This window comes from Labrus bergylta, chromosome 4 (assembly GCF_963930695.1).
Source record: "Labrus bergylta chromosome 4, fLabBer1.1, whole genome shotgun sequence".
Lineage (NCBI taxonomy): Eukaryota > Metazoa > Chordata > Actinopteri > Labriformes > Labridae > Labrus > Labrus bergylta.
The window spans coordinates 8594124-8617618 of record NC_089198.1 but is presented as its reverse complement, the minus strand read 5'-3'; the positions used below and the strand labels follow the sequence as shown (position 1 = coordinate 8617618).

General features: G+C 40.5%; 1 protein-coding gene across 3 annotated transcripts; it reads left to right on the top strand.

Moving 5' to 3' along the window:
* The first annotated feature begins 733 nt into the window (after positions 1 to 733).
* Positions 734 to 18021, top strand: crema (cAMP responsive element modulator a). Of its 3 annotated transcripts, XM_020658898.3 has the most exons (8): positions 734 to 885; positions 2637 to 2752; positions 2842 to 2937; positions 6621 to 6712; positions 6851 to 7032; positions 9043 to 9198; positions 15491 to 15647; positions 16181 to 18021. In XM_020658898.3, exons 2-8 carry the CDS (start codon positions 2648 to 2650, stop codon positions 16323 to 16325), a joined length of 933 nt encoding a protein of 310 aa, XP_020514554.2. In that variant the 5' UTR covers positions 734 to 885; positions 2637 to 2647; the 3' UTR covers positions 16326 to 18021. The 3 variants fall into 3 exon arrangements, with proteins under 3 accessions (XP_020514554.2, XP_065809703.1, XP_065809705.1); XM_065953631.1 differs by lacking the exons at positions 734 to 885; positions 2637 to 2752; positions 2842 to 2937; ... (1 more) ...; positions 6851 to 7032; positions 9043 to 9198 and adding an exon at positions 12882 to 13144; XM_065953633.1 differs by lacking the exons at positions 734 to 885; positions 2637 to 2752; positions 2842 to 2937; ... (1 more) ...; positions 6851 to 7032; positions 9043 to 9198 and adding an exon at positions 14077 to 14362.
* The last annotated feature ends 5474 nt before the right edge of the window (positions 18022 to 23495 follow it).

The following is a 23495-nucleotide window of genomic DNA, read 5'->3' as shown; positions in this document are numbered from 1 at the left end:
GACCTCAAACATTAAAAAACAGGTGACAGAACAAAGATACAAAACAAACAAAAAACAAAAAAAACAAAGTATTTTTGAAACTTTTGTTCTCCCAAGCAAACATCTGCGACCCACTGAAAAGTCCTTTGCGACCCACTTTTGGGTCCCGACCCACTAGTTGAGAACTACCGGTCTTAGTCTTAAACAAGCTTTTACGCAATGGTGGTTCACCTAGAGCAGGGTTGGACAACTGGCGGCCCGGGGGCCACATGCGGCCCCCATCAACCCTCAATGTGGCCCTCAGGTCAATTATTTTGTTTTTTTTAACCAACTTTTTTATTTATTTTGACAGCCTTTACAGGTGTATATCATCCAATAAATCCATTAGGTAGTAATTCAATTTCATTGTCATAATTACGATGCAAAAATTAAAAAAGAAGAGGATGACAACACCACCCTGCAAACCCTGCCCTCAGGTCAATTTTGACATATCAATTAATTGGAAACATGAAGATAAGATGACAAACTGCCATGAAATAGTGAAAACAAGAAATATGTCCATAATAATATTTGATCACTGGTATATGTTGAGATAAATTTGAGACATAATTGACTTTAATCGTTTTTGTATTCTACAATTTGGCCCTCTGGCAGTGAGAATTAAAGTAATGTGGCCCCTTGCTGTGACCTAAGCTGCATCCATCTCTGACCGAGAGCGAAGCGAACGCGGAAGTAGGTGGGAGTGAGTGCTCTCGCTCCTCCTCGACGATCTTCGACGCTTAACTGACTGGTCGGTCGACATTTTCGGCACAGCGTCGTCAGTGCTGACGTGAAACTACGTGAGCGGAGACGAAGGCCGTCCACCCATGCTGTAATTAGTGACGAGTCAGACTACGTAAAACTTCGGTAAGTCAAAACAAAACTGTCACTTTTTTTTTTTTTTTTTTTGCTCGCTCAGCGGGAGGGAAGAGTCCGAGGACAGAGTGCAAACAAACATGTCTGCGGTGCGAAACTTTTCTTTAAAACTTTGCGCTGGTTCATGAATTATCCAACATGGAGGTCAAAAAAAGTCAGTTTTGCTGGCAGCCGTTCTTTTCCGCTCAAGTTTACGGAGCTGCGTGAAGTGGGACGGAGTTAGATGGATGCCGGAAGTTGAGCCAAAATGTCTCTTCAAAATAAAATATTCACAAAATATCGAAATATAAAAAGCCTATTTTTATTTATTTTTTTACAAATTCCTCATTGAAATTGCCTTTTTATTTTCTAATCGTTTGAAATTTAATAGATTCGATTTAAATAAAACTAACTGTGGGGAACGGCATGGCTTTATTTTTTCATTTGCACTAATAGAGAATTGTCTCAATGAAAGTGGATGATGGTTGAAATTGCAGAGAGCCTACTACCGTACATTTAGTTATTTATTAGTAAATAAAAAAGGGAATTGTGCATAATAGTCTGGGTTTTGTATTTATGGAAGGACAATGACTACATATTATCTTCTACTTCTAAATCTGCACACCACGTTTTCCAATTTCCTACAATTAAAAAAAAATAAAAATTTAAGTTTTATTTTTGGGCATTTTTTGCCTCTTTTTAGAGATAGGACAGTTGGAGTCAAACCCTGTACACCCGCCTGGTGGACCACAGCCTCCGTACATGGGGTGAATGTACAAACCACTAGGCCACCGTAGCCCCGGGCCTACACTTCTTGACCAATATTTTTCCCCCCAGTTTTTTGTATTGAGGACACTGGGAAAAAAAACCAAAAAACATGTGTTGATCTTTTATTGCGTAGTTAAACACAAACCAAAGATTCTTCTTGGTGTAAGTTTTTTCAAACAGGGTACAGTGTGTCCCTGATAGAAACATTTGAATTGCTTTCTGGCAATCCTTTATCTTCACACTCAATCACATCTGTAAACTATGTTGAATTAAGGATGATGATTACAAACAAAACACACCATACTCTGTTTGAATTGAGATTTATTCTGTCCTGAAGTGTGAAATAGTGTCTTTACCAGCGCCTCAGTGAGCATTAGAAAAGATGTTATGTGATGGATTAAAAGTTGAAGAAACAGTGACTGTCAACAGAGATGATTGTTAGGCAGATCATTTTCATTCTTTCTGGAAAACCACTAAAAAAAACAAAACATGGTAAACTATCCACACAATCAATAAAAACACTGAATTTGACATTTAAAAACGTTTTTAGAACGGCCATTTGAAGCCTTCATGGAAAACTTCTCATGTCCACTATTAGTTTTGTCCTCAAGCTTCAGATTCTGAGCTTAAAACATACCTCTAGAAAGGTGTGCCCTATCAGGTTTGAATTCTTGACACATTAGAAACAGCATTAAACTTTTCAGTGTGACCGTAAAACTCCCTGATAAAGTAGACATCGATCTTTACATTTTCTGGGAACTTGTAACTTCTCAGGAAGGTGAATGCAAGTCTATTGCGATGTTTTTATAGGTTTACCATGTCGCCATTGTTTTTGGAAAATTCTTGTAATCACAGATGGACAAGATCTGTGAAGCAACATCCTATTTCACCTTTTTTCAAACCTCTGATATTGTTATGGGGAATTGAATATAAGAAAGCGCCTCGTATGCCTCTGTAGGTTTAGTGATTATCTGCTTGTCTGTCTTTCTGTCTAGGTAAACCAACTATGGAAACCCAAGTCTCGTCAGATTTGTGCAACAGTTTAAACAACTTTGTGTCAGATGGAGAGGAGAAACAAAGCAAAGCCAGTCCATCACCTGCAGACGCTCATGTACTCACCTTTTAAAAAAAAAAATCAGTTCATTCCATTTTACATGTGTGTGGATTTTGGGCTGAATAACTTTACGTCTTTGTCTGCAGGTGTTGTTCGCAGCAGAGTCTCCAGGTGGGACTGGAACAGAGCAGGTCCAAGGTGTCATCCAGGCCCCACAGAACTCTGTCATACAGTCGCCACAGGTGAGAGCGAGCAGTGACATCATTTTTACCCATGATCAAGTTCAGCTTTTTTTTTTTTTTTTTTACACTGAATCAAGGTTGGTCTGTAAGATGGTGAACGAAAACATGATAATTTGATCAAGCGGCAACCTCCGGTGTTGAAAAATGAAGCCAAACTGCAGGCTGCAGGAGCCACAGAAGTCCCCATACACACCCGTTCAAAAATGCCCCTTTTTACAGCAGCCGAGCAAGACTAGTATGTGGGATTTCTCCATTTGAAAAATATTGTCAGTATCAAAAAACTTAACAAAGCTTTAAAAATACAATGTTTTAATAAGACAGGTGCGTAGAAAAAGGAAGAGGAACGTTTGTCCACTGAGACCGTTTTCAATGTAAAAACCAATACAGGTCAATGTTTTTTTCAGCGTCCTGACAAAACACACTCTAAGCATCAGTTGTTTTCATGAAGGTGCGCTCTAAGCTGGAAACAGTTTTCAACTTTTGGAAAATTTCATAACTGTTCAAAATCACCTCTCCATCACCGACCAATCAAAATCAAGAAGGGGCGCAGCTTCAGCTTTGTCAATAACAATGGTTGAGGACAAACTAGCCTGACTCGTCTTTTTGAGCGTAACACTTCCAGGTCTGGAGCTGCTGCTAATGCCAGGACAGGAATAAATGAAAACATTAAGCACATTGAGATATTAAAACAGACATAATGGAGAGCGTCTTGTCCAATGTAGTCCACCTGTTAATAGGATTGAGGAGCTGAGGTCTAAGCTCATCAGTCCAACCTTCACTTTCAGAGGACATATCTGTTGGGTCTGTGCTGGAGGGGAAGATTCAGACAACACTAACCTGCAGGGTGACGCTGCATGACACTGAAAGTCAATTGATGTAGATGAGTCAAAGTTTAGGCAGCAGAGTTTCAGCATTAAAACAAAACAGTGAATGGATGGGAAAATAATGAAAACTCCTCTAAGCTTTGATCAGTTTCCTACCTGCAACAGACTCTGGCTGGCAGGCAAACGTGACCTGAATGTGATTTTTTTTTTTTTTTTGTCTGCCATCAACAGATCGTCATATTTTACAAACTCGGAACAAAGTGTGATATAAAGATGATATGAAGAAGTTGAAAACACGATCCAAAATGTAAAAAAAAAAACAGCTGCAGCGACAAACTGAGGAACCATCAGACTGTGAATTTGAAAATGAAAGATGATGAGATCAATTGGTGCCTATCTGAATAATATTAATTATTGATCATATGTTGCATGTCTGATTGTTTAAGATGTTCTATCGACATACAGAGCTGTATGTGGTTTATAAAAAGGTAAATTGAAACTAAGTTGAAAGCTGGATTTATTATGAAAAACTAGACGGGTAAGGGGCGTCGGATAGCCTAGGTTGTGTTGTGCGCCCTTTGTAAAGAGGCTGTAGCCCTCGTCGCAGCAGCTGTGGGTTTGATTCTGATTTGATGGCTCTGTGAGCAAGAGATCTGATTGGACAGTTAACAGAGTTTCAAACAGGTCGATTACTTACTTAAAAAATTTCCCCAAAAACATAACCTGCTCCAGAGCAAGTAAGGTGATCAGCACAAGTTGCCATGGTGATCCACCGTGGTAGTGAAGTCAACCACCTTCCTAGTCTTGATAGAAAACAGAGTTAACTCTGAAGTTTCATTAATAACAGCAAAGGACACACCACCTGGCTGTGGGAGTGTCACCCACCTGGGGGAGGGGCTACTGCCCTTTGTGATGTCACAACGGGGACGGCCTGTTTGAGCACACATTTTCTGAAAAGTGCAGCAGGCAAAAGACAGAGAGGATGGACTTTTCTCATGATTGGGGGGTTTGTAGAGAAACATTGTAAAGTGTATTTTACAGAATATGTGACCTTTAAAACAATGCTTTTAAAAACATATAAAGCTTTGGGACTGAAGGAGTTAGCTAACCTCTACCCTGAGAGTGATCAACACGCCCATGTTTGACCTGCTTTGGCGGCATTCAAACAGCCAAAACAGCCTGTATGGAGGTTACTGTATACACCGGAGTGAGTCATGAAAGTTAACTGATAAATAGGTCAAACTCGGGTTCTTATTATTCCAACAGTTATATAGGCTGAGAAAACATAAACCTTTTTATTAGAGCTACAAAAGAAGAGAAGGGTTTGATATGACTCAGACACATTCACAACTACTCGGTGTAATAATAATGTCATTCTGACCTTTATTCAAACAGCACTTTTCAAAGATTCAACTTCTGAAGTGGTTTTATAAGGAGAGAGAAGTCCTGACAGACTGGTGAATCAACATTAGAGTTTAAAAGGGGAACAGATGAAGGTACATGGAAGGTTAAAAAACCAATAAGGGAAATGAAAGGAGTGAAGAAATGTAACGTTTAGATTTGAAGATAAATGTCAAGAAGGATTTAGTCCTTGTGCAGATTGTTCTCCAGAGTCAGGAGGCAGCTCTGATTTGACACTGTTTTTTAATCAGACACAAGACGCCTCATCTAATGTCACATTATCAGTACACAAACTATCAGGAGGTCAGAGATATACTATATGTATATGACGTTAAAAAAAACCTTCAAAGTTATCAGAGACGTTTTGATATTCATTTTTAAAAAAGCTGGAAGGCAGAGCGAAGAAACTCTGCAGAGTCCCTCTGCACCTTTAAGAGAAAGCTAAAGACCCAGCTCTTTCATGAATACCTACTAACTTAATGATGATGGTCTCCATATTATTGATGATGATGATGGTAATGACGATGGTTTTTGTTTGATAACGATGACTTATAAGATGGTTTCTATACTGATTAGAGCTCTCAAGAACTGCCCTCAATGTTGTGCTTTGCCTCTGGTCACTTCCTGTCAGCACCTGTGTGTCCAATCAGACTCAAAGCTGATCGTTTGCTCTTACTGACATTGTTCCCTTTTTTCTAGATCCTTGCTTGTGTTGTTCTTACTCTCTGATGTACGTCGCTTTGGATAAAAGCATCTGCTAAGTGAATTGTAGAGTTGTAGAAACTCAACAGGACAGGTAGGATCGTGTTTTTGTGGTTCAGGTCGGTGTAACGTTACCGATTGTAAGTCCACCTCAAAATTGGGATTTAAGTGTGGCTGTTTGGCACTGGTGGTGAGCAAAAAAGATGTCAGGAGGCAGAAGTCAATGCAAAATAAGGTGGTTGATTTATTAACCAAAAATAGCACAAAACAAAAGTCCCGGGTAATCTAATAAAACAAGATTACATAAACTGAACGACTGAACGACGAAACTGGTGATTTCACTCAGCCTAATCACTCTGCAGGCCAGTGTAGGGAAGGTGGGGTAAGGGACAACCTTTTCACAGTCTGCAAAAAAAAAAAATGGGGCCGTTTGGAGGGAGTCAAAAGAGTTTTGGTTTGAGCAAAATATAAAGACTGTTGCAGAGATCGTTGTGACACACAACGAGAAAGAGACGTGTGAAATCGTCTGTGTGTGTCATGGGAATCTGTAAAGACGCTGTTGAGACACATGACGTGTTGGAAAGATTAAGGTCCTGTGTTTGACGTCATCCTTCTCTCCTCTATCACATCCCAGTTCACTCACAACGCCCCCTCAGTGGTAATATTTAACACCAAATGTGATTCCAAAAATGTAAAAAAAAAATCAATATTGCAGATTACTCACCTCTTTTTAAAAACACTGCCTCTGTTCTACAGAACGCCACGGTAGCCGAGCTGGTGGGTGACGACGTGTCGGTCACAGACACCCAGAAGAGACGAGAGCTTCTCTCCAGGCGCCCGTCTTACCGGTGAGAAGACGTCAGCAGTAAGGGAGAGAGCGGGAGAGAGAGAGGGCGCGTGTTTCACAGCATGTGGTGTGTAAAGTGTGATCGTGTTCGACTGACCGTGTGAAATGACTCAAAGTCGACTCTTTCCTCTCCCTGCAGGAAAATACTCAGCGAGCTTTCGTCAGATACTACGGCGGTTTCTAAAATCGAGGAAGAGAAGACGGAGGACGAGGAGGAGGATGACGAGGATGACGAGGATGACGAGGAGGAGGTGCAGGTCTCTAGCGAGGCCTCAGTTTCAGTGCCGACCTCCATCTACCAGACCAGCTCAGGACAGTACAGTCAGTACACACAGGAACAGAGATAGTAGCTGCACTTACACCCGTTTATCGAGGCCATGTTTTTATATTTAATGACCGGTCTGGGAAAGCAAAAGTTTGGGCTCTGGAAACATTTCCCCCTTTAATTTAAATTCCTCACATTCTTTAACAGTCATGGATAATGTACCAGCACTAAATACCCGTTTGTAATGAATAATAAATCACACGTTTTCTATTTGTTTATTGGGGCGGATTGCTTCAAAGAACAAACATGCTTTAGTGCTGTTACTCTGGAGAACGTAGAATATGAACCAGAAACACAAATCCAAGATGTAGAGAATTCAAAAAGCTTTTTACTGTAGTTACAAAATCAGAAGAACCCAGAGCAGAGGGCAGGAGAAAGAGTCAGAGACCACGGAGAGAGAGAGAGAGAGAGAGTGTGGGGAATGACAAGAGCCACAGGTCGGATTCAAACCCAAGCCTTCCACTTGGAGGTATAAGCCTCCGTACAGCTGCTACACTGCATCTTAAGGGTTGACATTAACCTGTTAAGAGTCTTCAACCAAATCTCAGTCAATCAATTTAACTTTATTTATGCAGCACCTTTTAGACAATTTCAATAACAGATCAAAGTGCTGTACAGGGGAGCATAAAAGTGCAATTTTTCCAGCAATAAAAAAAACAATACAAAGGGAGAAATCATGAGAAATAGAAATTAACAACTAAAAAATCAAAATGTACTAAGTAGAGAATAAACAATCCCAGGAACTGGAAATGAAAAACACTTTCCAGGGTATATTGATAAAAACTCACATTGGGCATTTATTAGTTTTTTCTTTCATTTAAAGTCAACTGATTACTTTTTGTAAATATGGCACTTGTAACTCCGTTGTTGAGAAATGAAAACACTGCCGTTCATAAAGTGGCCACTTTAGGCTGATCGCAAAAGCCAAGGAAGTTAACATTAACACCAATATGAAATAAACATGTTTACAGCCTGGTTCCAAAAACAAATGTTGTTCTGAATAGATCACGTCTTTATCATCACATACTGCACAGGGGGTGAGTTGTTTTTTTTGTAACTCATCCGTTTGACGATGTTAAGGCTAAGAGTTATAGTTTGCATAATAAGGGGCGTGGCTGATGTCGCTGTTTGCCAGGAGACTTGAGGCCTGACTCAACTCCACCTCTTTGCCTGTTGCCAGATTGACCAAAAGTTAAGTGGAGACAGCTTTTCCAATATGGTGGCCGCCATCGCTGGTCTTCAAAACAATGTTTTGAAAACCAATGGGTGACGTCACTGATGCTACGTCCATGTTTTATACAGCCTGTAGTTTCAAGTTTAAGCAGCAATGAGTTATTTTTCAATTTTGTGTTGATTTTGGCGGCCCCTGTGGACAAAAGTGGTATGACTTGTGGAGTACGCATCTTGATCTAGCGAGCATGCGCATACGTTTTAGAATCCAACTATAGTAAAGATGCCATTTATTGAAATGTTGTTTTAAATCAAAGATAGTTTCACAACTTCGTATAAGTAACAAGTATAAAATGATGGCTCCAAATGTTATATAATTACATTTGTCGCATTCACATTCAGTTTAACCTTTAACTGTGTAATTCAGTTGCTAAACAGTAAGTAATTTTGATGATACAGATAAGTTTTTATTGTTCCCTGTGATTTCATGTCTTCATGATAATTAGCCAACAGCAAGTTTAGCTTCAGAAGAAAGGCCACATGGAATATTTGTAGAACAGTATTTTCCAATGTGACCTTCATGAATTGTTACACAGCCACATATCATGCTATAATCATGGTTCTATTGAGCTGTTTTGATTAACTGTAGAAAGTATGAAATTCAGCCATGAGGGTTTGTTACAAGCTCCGCAGTTATTTCACATTTTCCACCAGACACACGAATGCAAGTTTTTCTTTCTTAACCTAAAATACATAACAAAAACTCCTCCCATTCTGCTTTTATGTTTAGACTGCAGCCAAGTAATCACAAAACTTTCTCTCCCCCCCCCACACAGTCACGTTTTCTCAGGGGAGAGCCATCCAGCTGACCAGCCCTGGAGTTGAAGCCCTGACGGCCTCACACCCTGGATCCACGATCCTGCAGTGTGCAGCTCAGCCCGGAGACGCCCCACAGCAGTTCTACATCCAGGGAGGACAGGTGCTCATACAAGGTAATGCATTCAAGTTAAATACCACTTGGATGTGTGCACTTTGTAGAGGTACTGGAGTGTGTAACAGAGAAATTATGATGGCTTCCAGCAGGGGGCTTCACTCAGAATTCTGCACATTCACACATATTTCTGAAGTTGATTTGTTGTTCATTCCATGCCTGTTTTTTTTTGGGGGGCTTTTCGGGCCTTTTATTGGAGAGATAGGACAGTGGATAGAGTCAGAAATCAGGGAGAGAGAGAGAGAGGGGAATGACACGCGGGAAAGGAGCCACAGGTGGGATTCGAACCTGGGCCGCCCGCTTGGAGGAACAAGGCCTCCATACAAGGGGCGCACATGCTAACCACTGAGCCACCAGCGCCCTGTTTTGACGTTATGTTGATAAAGTGATGGAAATGACGATCGTTAGTCCGTATATTGTGTTTTATTTTGAAATTGACCGGACGCTCTGTGTGTTTGCTTGTCTGACTTCCTGTCCGGGTCGTTCTGTTATGTCCAGCTTGACGCGTACTTCTAGCGTATTTGAAATGGAGCAGAGCGTAGAGGAGGCTCCAGAGACAGACCGCGGCGCCCGCTGTGGAAACAAAACTATTGAGTAAAGAGGCAGCGAACGACGGCGTAATGTGGAGTATGTGGAAACTGTGGTTGAGGGTGAGACAGCATTTCCAACATGGCGACCGCCATTGATTGGACTACAAATTCAGCCTGCACTAACAGATGTGTGACGTCACTTAGGCGTCATCCATTTATTTACAGTCTGTGGTCGTGGGAGATGAAAAACAAGATGTATAAAAATATAAAAATTGAACATGACATCATTAATTACACAACCTTTGATTAAAACGTGAGCATTGTTTAAATCCAGGAGTCACATGTCGATGAACATGAACGATTGAATCGATGCTTTTATCTGTTATGCCATGACAGTAAAATAAAAATAAAGCCAGCAGGGCTTACATACCTATGAGTCATACATGTGCTAATTCATCACCATCACCTTGTCAGCACAACCAGGACAGCATTCTTAGAGGCTGTAAAGCATGGCTGGCCTGTTACAATGCCCTGAAGGCAACATTTCAAGGACAGTGTGACGCCCCAAAAGGGAAAGGAGCGTTTTGTTTTTATGAGGTCTCTACTCTTGTTTTCTAAGGAGGAATGCTCTTGGACATACAGTACATGTAAATAGTTTTTTGGATCTTTAAAGACCTTATCAGGGAAAAACAACATGACATGGTGTGGCCTATGTGTGATAAATGACAATCTTCTGTGGTAACACTTCGTCACAGTTTTGTTTTCTGTCCAAAATGTTCGTTCTTTTTGGATTGACACCTGAAACATTATGTCAGAGGTCGTGGACACTTCCATCAAACCAGAGCCGGCTCTGCTCATTATTCTCAGAAAAACCTGTCACCTTCAGAGAACTAAAGACGACACACAGCAGCGCTTTCTCTCTCACTGCCTCATAACAGAGAAGATGAGCTCAACTGTCCCTACCTCCTAAGCTTTAACTAACACACTCCATTTGGAAAAAGACAAGACGTGCTCTGAAGGACAGGCTTCAACTTTTCAATAGAACCTGGAAACCCCCTCGTTTCATATCTTACAACTACAAATCCAGTGCAGCTGTCGTCAAACGAGCACACTCTGCACAGCACTCGAGATGGTTCTACCATTCAGCAGACACTTTTATCCAAAGTGATGGACATGAGTTGAAGAGAGAGAGGGTCTCTGTGGGTGGAGGGAGGTGTGAGGGGGGGGTTAATGAGTGAGAAAGGGAGAGTGGGTGGGTTTTTGTTTTGTTTAATTATGCTTGCTAGTTTGTTTCGAGATAGGACAGTGAATAGATATTGTAGAGAGAGAGACATGCAGGAAAGGAGCCACAGGTTTCCACTGAAACCTGGGTAGCCTGCTTGGAGGACTACAGACTCTGTACATGGTGCATGCACACCAACCGCTAGGCTACCAGCGCCCCTTTATAACCTTATTTAAATATTATTCTTGTGCCTATTCAAATATCTCAGCTCCTAACAGCTCCAGGGTTACAGTACGTGCACATGTGTAATGATCATGAATATGAGTCTGGAATGGATGACAAATTGATTTGCTCAATAAAAGATATCGATTAAAAAAAAGTCCGGTATCAGAGTGAATGGCATTTTGGCTATGAAACACAATATTATAAAATACTTGAGTTACGCAAAAAAAACAAAAAACAACACTACAGATAGCAGCAGCATATATCCAGAGCACTTTTCCATGCTGCACACATTTTATGAAGTTCTTTAGTAAAGTTTGCAGCGTCTGAAATATAATGTTACATCTAAGAAGCCCCTCACTCACCAGGAAATATCATGACTGTCTGCTCACTCTGTCCCCCCCCTCCCCCTCTGTGTTTCTTTTATAAATACATAATAAAGTCTTACAATGACGACCAGCTCCAACAGGTGTTTGAGGTGGATGTTGTAGATTGCTGACATCCATACGGTGTGTTTAGTTCTCTGGAAAACTGGTAGCCCACTCTCTCTCTCTCTCTGTCCTTGATTTCTTACTCGATCTACTGTCCTGTCTCTAAATAGAGGCATATGTAGGAGCCATAACATGTACTCTTCCCTCTGTTGATTATTTGTTATGTTTTGCTCCTTATATGGGTTTGATAACATTTCCAGTAATTTGCAGTGGGCGTGGTTTCACCTGATTTTTACCCGTGCGTTGTTGTGGCAGGAGGATAGACAAAAAGGGTGAGTGGGTTTGAAATGTTTTCTGTAGACTGTCATCGTTATCCTCGTCGTCATCGTCGTAATTTTCATCATCGTTTGGACTTTTGTTTAGAATTATTTTTTCAAAAATGTAAAAGTTTAAAAAAAATCAACAAACATATCTGGACTTTGAATTTTATTTTGATAGGAACGAGTCGCAGGTACAGTCCCACTTAGTCTCTGTGCGGCATCCTCCAATCTTAGTCACTATAATAGCATATTGAACTTACTTTTAATACTAATAAAACTCTAAAACCCTAAACATCAACATAATTTGGCGCTTTCAAATTAAAAGTTCAATCTGTGTTGATATCGTAAATCAAATTTGTGTTTTGGCTTCACATTCTCTTTCTGTTCTAAGTCATGAATATAACTTCTCTTATTTCTGAGTTTCTGTGGGTCACATCAATTTCTGTTTTACTGCCGTCACCCGACTCAAGCCTTCTTCTTAGGAAGTAACCGCCTTTTCAATTGACTAGAAAACACACAGATCACGGCTTCCTGTGTGGCTGAGGATTTTCCCCTGCAGTCACTCGTTCGACTTCATGTTCAAAACAGCAAATATGATCTCAGGCTTTAACTACTAATGCTGTGAAATAATCAGTGAGAGTCGTAAAAACCCCTCAATTATCTGTCTGACGTCATGTCCCGCTGGTCCTTTAAGACACAAACACACAACTTGAATGAGGGTGCTTAACAGTTTGCATAGCAGCCGCTTGGGACACAATATCCTCTTGTTTGTCGAGCGTCTCTCTAGTTGCGTCACTGCTGCTAAAAATACACCCCCTCCACTACCACCTCCCTCCCTCCCTCCCTCCCTGCCTGCCGTTGTGCTTCTCTGGTCTGATCAGCAGGGGGGAGGGAGGAAAGAGAGAGGAGGAGGAGGAGGAGGGGGTGGGAGGAACTCTAATCCAGGGTGTTTTACTGACTTCAGCGGGCAGGAGTGATGTCATTGTGATGTCAATGCCTGTAATTGTAATCGGGCTGCAAAGTTGACGAGTGACCACTCTGGTTCAGAGACAGCAGAGAGAGAAAAGGGGAGAAGGAAGAAGGAGAGGTTGTAGTGAGGAAAAGAAGAGTTAAAGCATAGAGGAGTGTGTTTTGTTTGTTTGTGTTGTGGTGTTTTTTACTGCCGTGGTGCTGGATTATTGGAGACGAGAGATGGCTGTCACTGGGGATGAGACAGAGTCAGGTAGACTTTCTTTGATACTTACTGTGTTTTATGTGCATAAGTATGTTTTAACAACTCAATGCTTCATGTTTTTGCATTTGTTTCAATAAGTCTTTCTAAGGTTACACCTGCACGTACGTGTAAAAGTGAAATCATTTGTGTTTATTTTGCTAGAACTCAGAGTGCAAATCTTTTATTTACTCAACTAAAATCGATCCTGTTGTCCAAAGAGAATCACAGCTGGGATTTGAAAGTGGTTTTAAATGACTTTGACTTCACACTTTGTGGGATTGAGTTAGAAGAAGAAAAAAAGCCACAGATTTGACAGCTGTCCTTCACATTTCAACACAGGAAACGCAGAATGACAGCTCTGGGCTGTGTTGTGAAAAAGGGGTGAGAAAGCAGATCTAACAGGTCAGAATGTGTTTGGTTGGTTTGCTCAACTCTGTTCCTGTCAGTCTGTTTCCCGCTGTGTGACACACACACACACACACACACACACTTTCATTTCATGCGTACAGTCCGCTCTGAACCACACGATTGGTTGTCAGGCAGAAAGGCAAAGAGGGGAGGGGGTAAGAAGTAAATGGGCGGTTGTCAGTGAGGAGGAGCAGGGGGGGAGGGGGGAGGGGGGGGGTTTGGTGGGATAAGATAGTCGTCTGTTTGACGTCACTCCAGTTTCCTGGAACAGAGTCCAGGCATGGAAGAGGGAATGCAAAACGGGCGAATGAGACGCACACACTGACGTCAGCACTGAGCGAGTCACTCTGTTATCACAGCGAGAGAGAGAGAAAAGAGACATCTGTGTTTGTGTGTGTGTGTGTGTGTGTGTGTGTGTGTGTGTGTGTGTGTTAGAACACTTGCTGCATCTTTGTTTGAGTGGTGTGCGTAATCGAAAGGGGAAGGTAGGTGGAGGTGGGGGGGGGTGGGGGGGGATTTGAAACTTCTCAGGAACAAAGTGAGAAAGAGAAACCGATTCAGTGTTGGAGCGAGAAACCGAGTCGTCTCTCTGATGACTCAACTCAAACACCGTGTTAACCCTCACGCACAGAGCGGCCCACTTACTGTAAGCGGTGTCACTTTACCGACAAACACAATGAAACCCCGCAGTCATCAGGAGCATGTAGCTGTCGACGGTGAGGTAAACATGACCTCACCAACACTGAGTGTGTGGCCGTCTAATCTGATCTGTGCACACAGGACGTGAATCCCTTCTGATGAGTTCAGATCTATGTGCAGGTGAATAAACAAACAAAGCGTGGTGCCTTTAATGTTATATGTTTAGAGTTAAGTCTGCAGAACCATCCTCAGTCCAAATATAACTGTTTTAAAATGAAGACTCTCACTCCTGGGGTGCTGGTAGAGTAGTTGTTGGAGGCTGTAGTCTCTCTCCCTCTCTCTCCCTCTCTCTCTCTCTCTCTCTCTCTCTCTCTCTCTCTCTCCCTCTCTCTCTCTCTCTCTCTCTCTCTCTCTCTCTCTCTCTCTCTCTCTCTCTCTCTCTCTCTCCTATCTCTGAATAAAACATTTAAAAAGACACACTTTTCCCTCAGTGGGTGCTGGATCCAAAAACACAAAGGATTTATTGATAAATCACGTTTCCAGCCAACGAGTTTCAAGTCTGAGGAAGACCATGTTGGCCGGACACTTCACTTATCAATAAATCCTTCAAACGAAAGCTTCTTGGTGTTCAGATCTTATTTGTTATCTTTGCCTTATCTCTCAATAAAGGCAATAAAAAGCCCCAAAATTAGCCCCTTTAAAAAAGACTCATTAATATAAGAGTATGACTTTATGATCAGTCGGAAAAATCTCACCACAAAAAAACAATAAGCAGACAAAACAAACACTCTCACTTTTCCCGTGTTTCATGAATTTCAATAATTTTGGACAGAGACGATAAGGAATCAAAAAAATGCAACAAGTCTGGTCTGTAAAAACAAAACAACTAATCAGAAGATGAGTCAGAAAACTTATCTTGTAAGGCAGGAAGAAGAGTGGATAAGTGCTTTTGGCTGACGGCAGTGTTCAACATCCTCTGTAGAAGTTTTTTTATTTTTTTTATTTTTTTTATTTTGAAGGCTTTTATTAGAGAAGACAGTAGATCGAGTATGAAACCAGGAAATGAGTGAGGGGTGAGACTTGAACCAGGACTTCAGCCTCCGTTCATGGGACACGATGTAACCGCTTGGCCGCCTGTGCCTCAAACTTTTTGTGTTTTTTTTGTGAAAGAAAAATAAGGAAAATGAGAAGAAAGAGAATGTTATATAACTGTTCTAAAGATTCATGAAATTGACAATGAAAGGCAAATGGTCAGACTTTCACAAAGTAACAAGACTCCTAATGTTTTGTTTCGTCTTCTCCCACCAGCTGCCACAGGAGACATCCCAGCGTACCAGCTGCGTTCACCCAACTCAGGTCTGGCCCAGAGCATCGTGATGGCGGCCTCGCCGGGGTCCATGCAGAACCCCCCCCAGCACGCAGAGGAGGTCACCCGAAAGAGAGAGGTCCGGCTGATGAAAAACAGGTAGGAGACGGTGTCCAAAAGAAGAGTCAGTAAAGAAGCACGACATCGATTGTGAGATTTTTTTTACATGTTCTCAAACAAGATGTCCTGCAGTCAGTGTTAAGAATGGATTCAAAAGATGAATCTCTTTGTGTACTACTGCTAAAGGAGCTAAGTTAACGAGGTCTTATTTAAAACTTTCTTGAAAATGATTTCCAAATTCATGCAGTGAAAGACTCATCCAGAGATTTGATTTGTGACCTGAAAGTTTGATATAGAATTAGTTTAGTCAAAGCAGCAGCACACACCTTTTATTAATGTGTAAATGTTTGTGTGTCTCTTGGTTGTCAATGGTTCATGTGAAATGTGCAGGGGGAGTAGAAATAAATAGTGCTCAGAGAATTATTGACATAAAAGTAGGAGCAGTCCCCTGTCAAAAAGTCAAACTTGAGTTCTTGGATTGTGCAAAGCTTGCATTTTTTGTGAGGCAGCCGTAATTACATTTTCATCAAGAGACTCAAACACACATTTTCCTCTTCTCTTTTCCTCTCCAGGGAGGCGGCTCGCGAGTGCCGCAGGAAAAAGAAAGAGTATGTCAAATGTCTGGAAAACCGCGTGGCAGTGTTGGAAAACCAAAACAAGACCCTGATTGAAGAGCTGAAAGCTCTGAAGGACATTTACTGCCACAAAGCCGAGTAGCGGCGGTTTGCACGGCGGTCGCGGGTTGAAGGCAGGGCCCGTTTACAAACTGCTACAGCCAAACAAAAAAACAAAAAACATAAAAGAAAGACTATGGAACAAAAAACTGCCTGGACCGTGTTTGTTTCTCTGCTCACTCAGGCCCCGGTGTAACGCTGAAGACAGAGGTGTTGTCCCGGGGAATTAAAAAAAAAAAAAACAGCTCGAGCTTTGCCAGTTTCTGCTCTTGTTCTTATCTTGTTGCTCTTTGCATGTGAAGACTCGAGTGTCGCACACACTTTGCTTGCTGTTGCGTTTGGTGCACAGGGTGAAAGCCAACCAATCAGAGAGAGCCAGCTGATGAAGAGGAACAGGAAGAGGACATAGAGGTGCTTCCTGCAAAACGTACCGCTCATGTACAGAGATTATGAAGAAGGAAAAAAAAACCCACAACGGGTCAGCCGGGTCTCTCTCTCTCTCTCTCTCTCTCTCTCTCTCTCGCTCTCTCTCTCGCTCTACCAGCAAGTCTCTCTGAGGTCGGACGAGGTGCACATTAATCTAAGCAGATCTACCACCAGCTGTAACAGTGTTTACCTGAACATGTCATTTGTGTTTGATGCTTTTTATTCTTGGTTGTTTCATGCATTCCTTCATGCAAAAAAAACAAAAAAAAACACAATTTGGGGCGAATGAATGAAGCGATTTCCTGGATTTGTTAACTTAGTTTCAGTTTGTGCAGGAGCGCTTGATTTTTCAACGGCTCGTGAAGACATAACAGAAGAATTTAAAATGAAATCTCCTAATGTTTGGCATTTGATGCACATAAATTTGGAAACATATTTCAAGCCGATGTAGAGGAGAATTATCTGAGTCACTTAAGAGTCCAGAATCATCTTTACTTTAATGCGTACAGTGAACTGAATGTAGTTATCTGAAGTGATTCAAAGCACAGATAAAGTACCAAAGTGTCATTTTGGAGATGATCTAAATTTATATTGTGTAAGTATTCCACTCCACACGTTTATATATCTTCTACATGTTTTTGTAGCCCGTCAGCTCGCTGTTGATTCTCTTAATTGTTTTGCTTCCTTTCAGTTAATCGACATCATCACAGAATTTAAAGTTGAATTGTTGTGCTCGTTTCTGTTGATCAAATGATGGATATCCATTGTGGTATAAAACTGTATTTGATTATGGCTTGATATTTTAAAAATGCTCTGTTTAAAGGGTGATGCCAATTTCTGTCCTCTTTTTGTACGTGCGTGTTGACTGAGACGTTTTATCTTTAAATTATGATATATATATATATATATATCATCTCGTGTTCATGTCTGGTGATTTTAAAACTCGCTTGCTTTTTCCTGTCTCTGTTTAGTCGTTGAGTTTGTTCCACTGGATATGTTTTTTATTGTTTGAGGAAGATGAGTCGTATGGCTGCCAAAAGCTCCTCCTGGTAACAGTTGGGTATTTAAGTTGTGTTTGTATCACTAACTCTGTAATAATTCATTGTGTGGCAGTTCAAACTCGTCGTCATGGTTTGTGTTTGCAGAGGAAACGCCCCGTTCTGTTCAAAGGGAGGTTCTGTTTTTATTCGATATCAACTTTAATTAATTTTGGCTCCATCTTTTACCAGGTGTTTTCTTTTCAGTGTACTTCCTTGTTTGAAATGTAAACCAAAACATTTTTTTGTTTATCAAATAAAATATTCAAATGGAAACCAAGCTCGCAGTACTTCCACATCTTCAGGATTCAGGCTTTTCAAGCTCTTAAATTTGCACCAGACAAAAACTAAAGTTTGCATGTTGCTGCCTTTGTTCCAACGATGGTCTAAGCCTATAGCAGGATAACTGGAGGCTAGTAATATAGGTTTATAGGTATATAAGTAATATTTACAGTCTATGCTCAAAGCTGATTCACTGAAAGGCTGAGCAAGGTCTAACTATAAGCTTCATCAAAATGAGAACTTAAGCCTGTACTCTTAAAGGTACAGTACAGTGTGTCAGCCTCCATGAGACGTTCCTGTATATTAGTGTATTCATGTGGTGTCGGACACATCGGGAATACAAGTTTCCTCATTGTTTCTGAGTTGTTCAATGCACATGAACATCTGCTCAAGTCGAAACAACAACTCGGAAACTCGGGGGGAAAATTTAGGTGGCCGACTTGACGTCATATTGGTCCTCACATCCTCATGTTAAGATACTTTATATGAATTCAGTCACATCGACTTTTCACTGAAATATAACTCGTAACAGAGACATTAACACATCTTAGTAGCATCCACACTTTTTTTTTGTAGTTACAACATTCCAACTTTCCGCAAAAAGCACTAAACGCTCTAAAGTTGGAAGAACGACTTTACAACTCAGAAACAGAATGGGACCATCCGAGGAGCACACAAATGCAGCATGAGCTCCACAGGGGAGGGGCCTGATAATCGAAGGTTCTGCCTCCCATACTACTTTTGGAGACTCAACGTAAGGAAGCCTGAATTCTGCAAGGGCAATATTCTGGAGGAAAACATATGAGCTCTTTGAAGCTGGGCCGGTTTCAGGCCGATTAAGACCCCATTTGTTTTGTTGTATGAGTGATTGCATGTCTCTAGTTGTGCGGTGTACAGTAAGGCGGGATCACTGCCCGATCAGCTGCTCCCAACCAGTTGGATTATTTTCTGGCACGTTTGAAATGTTGCCCTTACGACTGAACACACACTTGCACAGTGACATCAAAGCCTGCATTGGGCCTGCACAAACAGCGTCCGAAATCACCATGGTAACAGCAGGCATGCCCATTAAGTCCATTGCTGCCCTCGCGTTATAAAAGAAACGTTGGCAGGAGACATCTGCTGACCTCCAGCTCACAGAGAATATTTGTAATGATTTAGCCGTGAGTAACCTTGTGTTTATTTGTGATGCTGACTGTGTGTGAGAGAGAGAGAGTGAGAGTGTTGTTTCACAATGTGTGTACTCGATCGGACCTCAACCTCCTTCTGTGGTCGTGAGTCGTAAAGGATTCAGTCGTACAATGTGAGCTGACATCCCACCACAACTTTTCTACAAACGGTGTACCCTATAGGCTTAAGACAGTGGTGTCCAAACTTTTTTTCTTGCGGGCCAAAATTGTCGTGTTAGAATCGCTCGCGGGCTGCAGGTTTTGTTTTTTAAAATATAGTTGAAAAAATAGTAAGGCTTTGTAGATCAGAATCAAAAGGCTCGCTAAAGAAACCCTGTAATAAAAGGAAATCAAATATTTAGATTTCTTCGTTCTACTATATTTGTTTTTTTCTCAGAATCCAGTCTGTAACGTGGTTCATGTTTTTGGAAAAGCTTTCTTCATTTAGCTCAGGTCATTAAATGGTTAAACAACAGTCTGCTTGTTTGCAAAAACTTTGTATATGTTTTTTGTTCATAGTTTACAAAAAAAATTGGAAAATAGTAAAAGCTGTAGATTTAAAAACAACCACAACAACATACATGTTACTGAACATTTTCTATTTTAGGAATATTGTTCAGCCCTTGTTAACATGAAAAAGAAAAATAAGATGATGTGCCGATCTTAATCGAGGCCTCAAAATCTTCTGATTCTTCATTTGAAGTCACGGGCCGCAAAAAAATCCCCTCAAGGGCCGCAAATGGCCCTCGGGCCGCACTTTGGACACCCCTGGCTTAAGATATTGTGGTGCTGATGATGTCATCTTTCAGTTGAAAAAGAAGGGTTTTTGAATTTCATACTTTATTGAACGCCATTTGAAATCAATTATCAGTACATACACAGAGTAACAATGAGCTAATCATTTCAACATTTAGAAATGAAGTGACAAAATGTATTCTTATTTACGCCATCACAGATAGTTTTTTACATCAAGGCTCATTGGAAGCAAAGAGTTAAATATCCTCAAAGAAACGAGACCACGGCTTCATCATACACAGTGAACACACACACACTGTTCAAGGCTAAAGTGTACTCCATTGTTTCTGCATACCTTCAGCTGTTCCTCTCTGTACAGACATGTGTTGCCTGAGGCCTTTCTGGTCTGACACACAGCAACAACAACAACTGCATCCTTTAGAGGCAATCTTTTTTTATTACATGATCTACATTGTTGCTTTTTGTAATACAGTGGTTACCTCATTCACCCAGCTCATTTATTAATGGGATTAGTTACTTCTGATGGTCAGTTTCCATAGCAACCTATGTCATCAGTGTGTGAATGTGTAGGTGTAACCTGCGGTGTAAAAGTGGTTTAAGTAGTCAGAAGACTAGAAACAGCGCTATACATGCTCAAGTCCAATTTTACCATTTAGTTCCTGGCTCACATATCCCACAATGCCATGCGTGTATCTTACTTGAAGCTTCATCCAGTAAATAAGAGATGAAGGTTAGAAAATCAAGTAATTTCAAGTAACCCCACTTGAAATTGTCTTTAGTCCTAAGGGTTTTTTTTGTGTGCCTGAGATTGAGTGAGAATCAAAATCTCATATTAACAATGAAAACTTGTAGGATTCAGGTTACAAGTTCCTATGATGTGTTTGTAAAAGTCAAAAACGTCTTTGTTAATCACATTTTTTTTTTTTTTTAAAGTTTTCTGAATACACATGAAAACAAAAAGTGTTTTTTTTTCTTTGTTAACTTAGAATGTTGTTACTTCAAACTGCTTGAATGTTTGAGTTTTATTACAAAAAAGGTCTCAGGAGCCGTTCAAGTAAAAATAATTATTCAAAGGAAGGGAATGTGAGTGAAAATGGTTAGTTTCCATAGCAACCGCTGGCAATATTGACCTCAAAGGGGTTGATGGTGTTAAAAGCTGCAATAGCTCAACGTGTGTCTTTGGGGGTTTATTTCATTTTCAACACATTTTAATTTCAAACGTGCACATGAACTTAACTTATCAATATAACGTTTAATGATGTAGAGATTTTAAACCTTAGAAATGACATCACACCCAGAGAAACAGACTCTAGCTGTGGAGACACACACTCTGTTTTACTGTTTTATTATTTGAACATGGAAAAGAAAACTCTCTCTCTCTCTCTCTCTTTCAATGTGGGCTCACCACAGGGTGCTGTGCTCTTTCGCGGAGGGTCCATTAGTTTAAGGACATGTGCTGATCTAAGATCTGTTCTGTTTTTGTTTTGTGAATGTTAGGATGTAAAGTACGGCTGTACATTATGCAGACTGATAAATAAAGGTCCAGTTAAAAAAATCCAACACACACACACACACACACACACACACACACACACACACACACACACACACACACACACACACGCACGATGTTGAATATGCTTGTTGAAAGAAAAAATGGGTCTCTTAAGAAAAACCTTGAAAGTGTTGTCCATGAACAGAAAGCGTTGCAGCTCTCCAACACAAAAGCATCCATTTCTTTTTTTGATGCTTTCAATAAATGTCTTCTCACATTTGACCGTTGACATTTTCATTTTTTGCAATATTTAAACAAAAATGTTCTCATAAGAGTCAAGCATCATCCAAGGATAAAAATGTTTTCAAAGACATATTAAAAAAAACTCAGTTCTTGCTGCACACGCTCGACTTTCCCCTCTGAGAATCAATAAAGTATCATCTCATCTTAATGGATAATTGAATCAGTTGATAAAATCTGCACTCTCTAAATTTTTTGATTATCCAACATTTGAATTCAATCCATTTACAATTTTTCCATGCAGCTTAAACCAAAACCAAACTAGATCTGAATAATCAGGCATGGGAGGCTCTTTAATACTGATTTTTTTTTGCCTTCTAATCTTCACGGCCTTGGGTCCAGAGTGTCTGAAGTGGAAATTTCCACCTCCAAAATAACCGCCCACATGCACCGAGATACCTTGACAACAAAAATAGAGCTTCACTGTGGTGGTGAAGGAGGACCCCTGCTGGTCACTACACACTACTGCACAAGCTCAAACTCACTCTTTGTAAAAGGTTTTAGTTATGTTGACTTCAGTCTAAGTTTATTTTCATTCATTGACCAATCAAAACTACCCCTCTAAAGACATGAAGTCACCAAAGACATCATTAAAAAAATAAATCCATATAATAGTTTCAGGCCCACACAGACAGAATGAATGGATATTTTCCTAAATGTCTGACTTTTTAAATTGTTGACATTAAGCCATCTGATAGTTCTCAAAGTTTAATTTGCTATCTCGTTAGTTAGGCTAGTTAATTAATTAGGTAGTTAATGCAGTGAGTTCTGATCATGTATTCTGATTGGACAAGAGGCACTGGACCTTTCACAATATGTATCACTCCGCCTAAAGAGCTGACTGTTTTTCTTCAATCTCATACCTCAGAATCACACAACAGACTCTAGTTTCATGATAAAATTCATTTATTTTTAAGTAGGCTATGCTAAATCTTGACACTACAGCTGCACTGTGGTAACCATGGACACCATAAGGCTCTGGCAAGAGTGCAGAAGAATGTTTGGGTTGCTTGGCAACAGTCTAGTTCCAGTTAAATTGTTACTACTAGAGTTACAAAATAATCTGTTTTTTTTTTTCTGCTTGTATGACTGATAAATAGATAGATAGATAGATAGATAGATAGATAGATAGATAGATTCAGGAGTGTCCCATAGCTCACAAGTTAGAAAAAAATAGAACAAACAGAGAAAACAAAACATCAATATTCAATTAAAACTGCAGAGATTATTAAAATACTAAAAGTCTTTGTATTCCTAAATGCTTCTTATAATGGCACAAATCACCAGGGTGTTAGGGAGAGAAACAAGAAAAAGGCAGACAGTAACATTGGCCTGTGTGTTAAAAAGCCTGATGGCTGTGGGGACGAAAGATCTCCTGAACCTCTCGGTCCTGCAGAGTCAATTATGTCATGAAGAGGATGACTAACATCGTCCAATATATTCTGTCCTTTCTTTCACACGCGTCTCTCCACCTCAATCCTCAGAGAGTCCTTACACTAGCATGACGCACCTTCATTAAGGCCTCAGTGTGCATCAGAAGCCCCTTTCCCACTCATGTTCTGTGGGGATGAAAGCAATAAAAGCTTGACATTCACACCTAATGATTTGATTTAGGTTGGATATGTTCTCCCCAGATCTCTTGCACGATAAAAATTATTTATTTCTAGTAAATAAACTTGACATCAAGTCAGTTGTACTTAAATCTTTAAGTTGAAAAATGTTTCCATAGACATAAGCAGCTAATCGTG